The following is a 4,827-nucleotide window of genomic DNA, read 5'->3' on the forward strand; positions in this document are numbered from 1 at the left end:
CTTGTGTCGAGTGTATCATGTCGCTAGCTCTTTCTCCTTATCGGTCAAAGAGAATTATCCCTCCATCCATCTATTGGGAGCCAAGTTGCCTGGTGGTAAGTCATTATCAGTCTTTGCTGTGAGAACCAATCACGACTATTGGGCCCCAAGCCGCCGCTGGGTGAATTGGGCGCAGGCCTGTAAAGGTTGGATGAGAGCATCTTCTCGTCTTGGGTAACAAGGGATGGCCTCTTATCTAAGAAGGGTCTGCAAGGTGAAGAATTGGGGCCAACCAGACGATCAGCGACCAAATTTGTCTGGCAAGTGCACCATCGAAGCTCAGTGATCAGTGACATAAAACCCCTTTCCTGCTCTAACATACAAGAATACGAATATCTCCCAATTTTCTACGCGAGGAGGAATTAGCATAGCTGATGAGCAAGTGGTGGTCTTTGAGCACGCCTCCCAAGGATGGGGTTTTACTGTGGAGAGTGGTGGTGGGTGCCTTTCATATGGGGGAGGGCGCGTGTCGTGTGGTCCGTAAGCATCTTTGCTTCTGGGACGAGGAATAAAAACAGGTAGAAGCAATAGATGAATAGTATAGTAACAGGAGGCGCTAATTTTACCCTCCGAGTTAAATTTAGATGTTGATGTATACTAATTTGAGATGCTCTTTAATGCATATTACCAACCAACAATTAAGTGATGCCACACCTACTTCAGCCTTCATTCCGGTTAAATTTTAATGCGAATGACTGTTATGGCAAGGGGGAAAAATGAGAAAAACCAGGTTGAGTGTCGAGTGAACCATAGACGCAGGAGAGAACTTGAATTGAATCACTGCCGGATGCTAGAGCGCAGATATTCACCCTTTCAGATAAGACATATCCAAATATGTTGTGTAGGGCATTAATGCACTGGTGCCCTCACTCAAAATGATAATTTGCTACCCAATATAAGACATAACGACATGCCTGGATAATCAACTGTGTTATGCAAAACCCAGAATCAAATTAATTGAATGGATAAGTAAAGAGAGTGTATATAGCAACCCATATTATTGCTAGTGGCGCATTAGTAAGTCTGGCTGGCTTGAGTGAGGGGCTACACTGCCTCAGACAGAATAGAGGTTGGGAAGAGAGACTTAGTATGATGTATCAGTCCTTTTCAGCCTTAATCTTTTCCTCTTGTTGCTTCTTTTCTTTCAAGGCATTCTCTTCTTCCTGTTTCTTCTTATCTTCCATAGCCTCCTCCTCCTTCAAAGCTATCTCTACCTCTGCACATGTCTCCTCCTGTACCCTGGACAGCCTTCTGCCCCTGCCCAGCCTATTTCCCTCCAAATCCTCATACAGGTATGCTGGCTCACAGTAGTGCACCAAACATGCCATTATCAATATCATCAGCTGGATGCAGAAGATCCCAATCAAGACCGCAGCATCAAGCTTCAATAGCACCCGACCATCGTATTCACTGCGATTCGACTGGAGACGGGCAAGGACTGATGTGGGCCTGCTGAGGAAGACAAGGAAGACGGACCCTTGGATGGATGTGGATGTGATGAGGAGGAACATGTGCAGGCCATAGCACATGGTCCTGGCAGCTTCTTGGGTGGCTGAGATGCAGCCCACTATGGCTGTGATGATGGTCAGGAAGGAGAAGGATAAAAAACCCCACCCCCACGCCGTTGGCACTAGTCGCAAGGCCAGCATGCACATTATGGATACCGCTGAAGCCCCCAGAACAGTGTAGTTCAGCCATCTCAAAATCTTGTTCGCAATGAAGGATGCACCGCCCTTGGCACCTGCATGTGGCTTTCCATCAACCTTGCCACAAGCATCCATGGATACCTTTCCGCCTAAACAAGATGGGCTCTGATGTGGCAGGCAGACTATTGATGCACTAGCTCAGCACCTGCCCTGATCGGAACTGCAACAACATTAGGATATAACTGTAGTAGGTTAACTTTCAATTGGAAATGGTAAATGTGGCATCTGATCAATCTCACAATGTCGTAACTACTCAGAATCTTGACAGTGCAAGGGTTCACAAGAGTGCCTATGTAAGCTCCTATCCTAAGCCAGATGTGTTTGAGTGTTGAAGATTAAAATCTCTAGTTACAGCGGCCATTCAGAGGATTGACAAGGCAATACTTCATCTGATGATTATGTGAGCACATCCTACAGCAAGATTTGATATAACCTTACTGATGCATACAATGAATCATTAAGTCAACAAACGATGATTCCAGCATCTAATACTAGCACAATCACGATCACAGCATCTGAGAGTAACAAGTATTCTAACAGCACATTATGACGACTCAATGCTAGCATGGTTAATCGATGCAAATCCCACAGATGATGATTTCAATTGCTGAAACTAGCTGATATAGCAACCAGAGATACTCATGACTGAGTGTGAGACCTAGTAAGGCATGATCTGGACATGATTCAGAGCCAGAGAATTGAAGAATCCAGCAACAATCGTGCAAGCTTCAGAATCACTGATTTAGTTTTACATTACCGCCTTCAAAGAGTCCTAAGGCACGGTGTAGCCTTCCAAACTCGCTTGATATGGACTGTCGATAACACAGAGTCTCCCGTCAGCTCTCTCTGCTTTGCCTTGCCTTGTTACGTTACGTCTTATTCTCCAGCCTGAGAGAGAGAGAGAGAGAGAGAGAGAGAGAGAGAGGGGAAGGGAGGTGTGTCTGTGAGTAGTACGTGACTCGGAAGCTTCTTTAAGTTTTAACACAAAGTCTCGAATCAAAAGATGACCGTTTGGAGCTGTGTTGATCCAACGGCTACATAGTCTTTTATCCCCTCTAATATAATAATATACATATACATCACACACACATTTTAATATATATATGACATTCGTAAGAGTGATAAAATCTTGAAATTCTAAAAACAAAGTTTCATTCGTAATCTGGGACTTTTGTCATTGGAACTTGGGAAAGACTAAGGTGAGAACTTAGGGCTTGAATTGGGGTTTTTCAAGGGAGGTGTCGCTGTGATAGTGAATTTTTTGGGGCTAAATTTCACAAATTTGGTTATAAAAGAGGTCCAAAATGCAAAAAATTGGCTATAACTCATGCCAAAAATCGCCACTAATTGCCAAATATGGCTATAAGCCAAGCTTTCAAATGTATTTTATTGCCAAAATTCACCTACATCTTATTTCTTACTATTATATTATTTTAGCTATAGGTTTGGAAAGCCCCGAACCTCCAAAGGGCTTCCCAAACCTACCCCCTTTTCCAAACCTCCCTTTTTCAATCAAAACCCCTTCTCCTCATCTCTTTCTCACGTGCAATATCTCCAACGACTCTCGAAGATGCAATTTCCTTGGCCCATGACACTGAAGACAAAATTCAAGGACGAGAGAAGCGATCACAATAATTTCAAACTAACGGTAGCTTTGGTTCAAAACAATTCAATTCAAATTTTCGAAGATTCAATCAAAGTCGTTTCCTTCCATCTTCATTCTGTAAATCTTGGACACGACCACCTACTTTACCATTAAACACAAATCCAAACCCTAAGCCATCTCTCCAGCCAAATCCCAACATTCCTAAACTTCATGCTATTACCAATAATGTATCTAAAGCCAAGCCCATAGTCTGTTACAAATGTCATCAACCAGGACATTTAGCGACAAATTGTCAATCCAAAAAGCTAACTATTCATATCAATTATTTGGGAGTGACAGAAGATAAAGAACATGAAGAAATGTCGGATTTCACAAAAGACGATGATGACTTTGGTACTACTTCAGATACTTTACTAGGTATGCCAAATCCCCATTCTTACTACTATATTATTTTAGCTATAGGTTTGGAAAGCCCCGAACCTCCAGAGGGCTTTCCAAACCTACTCCCTTTTCCAAACCTCTCTTTTTCAATCAAAACCCATTCTCCTCTTCTCTTTCTCACTTGCAATAACTCATTTTCACTTCCCCTTCCCTTTTTTCATTAAAGTCTTCCCTCCCCCCTCCCCCCTCACCTCCCTTTTTTAAATTTACCTACATCTTACTACTATATTATTTTAGCTATAGGTTCGGAAAGCCCCGAACCTCCAAAGGGCTTCCCAAACCTACCCTCTTTTCCAAACCTCACTTTTTCAATCAAAACCCCTTCTCCTCCTCTATTTCTCACGTACAATATCTCATTTTCACTTCACTTCCCTTTTTTCATTAAAGTCTTCCCCCCTCTCTCTCACCTCCCTTTTTTAAATTAAAACCCCTTCCCCTCTCTCTCACTTATAACCTCTCTCTTTCTTTTCCCTATCCCCTTTTTAATTAAATTCTTTTCCCCTCCCCCCTCTCTCTCTCATATGTAGGGCCTAGGTTCTCTCTCTCTCTCTCTCTCTCTCTCTCTCTCTCTCTCTCTCCTTTAATTAAATCAAACTTCTTTTTAAATGAAAAGTTTCTCTCTCTCTCTCTCAATTAGATTAAAATTTTTAATTTAAACTTTTTTAATTAAAAATTTTAAAAGATTTTTTTAATTTAAATTTTTTCGAACATAGTTTTTCACACATTTTGAAAAGGAGATAGAATGAGAGAGAGAGAGAGAGAGAGAGAGAGAGAGAGAGAGAGAGAGAGAGAGAGAGAGAGAAGAAGAAGAAGAAGAGGAAGAAGAAGAAGAAGGATAAAAAGAAGAAGACGGAGAGAGAAGGGGGAGAAAAAGGAAAGAGAATAGTCTTTTTTAATTAAACATTTTTCTTCTCCCTCTTCCCCCTCGCTCTCATACGTAGGGCCTAGGTTCTCTCTCTCTCTCTCTCTCTCTCTCTCTCTCTCTCTCTCTCAAATTAAACTTTTTAATGTAAACGTTTTGATTTGATGCCAGGA

At 42.0% G+C, this 4,827-nt stretch overlaps 1 protein-coding gene across 1 annotated transcript; it reads right to left on the bottom strand.

The window, feature by feature from the left end:
- Positions 1-812: 812 nt before the first annotated feature.
- LOC148036460 (uncharacterized) lies at positions 813-2,702 on the bottom strand. Its single transcript, XM_087678439.1, has 2 exons — positions 2,503-2,702; positions 813-1,905 (listed from the first exon to the last, which is right to left on the bottom strand). The coding sequence occupies exon 2, from the start codon at positions 1,818-1,820 to the stop codon at positions 1,137-1,139; it is 684 nt and encodes a 227-aa protein (XP_087534565.1). The 5' UTR covers positions 1,821-1,905; positions 2,503-2,702; the 3' UTR covers positions 813-1,136.
- Positions 2,703-4,827: the final 2,125 nt, after the last annotated feature.

Source organism: Lygodium microphyllum, chromosome 5 (assembly GCF_053477565.2).
Source record: "Lygodium microphyllum isolate KBCC chromosome 5, Lygodium_microphyllum_v1.1.10, whole genome shotgun sequence".
In the NCBI taxonomy this organism is placed as follows: domain Eukaryota; kingdom Viridiplantae; phylum Streptophyta; class Polypodiopsida; order Schizaeales; family Lygodiaceae; genus Lygodium; species Lygodium microphyllum.

Excerpts from the sequence above, each read along its gene's own strand:
- LOC148036460 (XM_087678439.1), bottom strand. The coding sequence starts at position 1,820 with ATGGATGCTTGTGGCAAGGTTGATGGAAAGCCACATGCAGGTGCCAAG.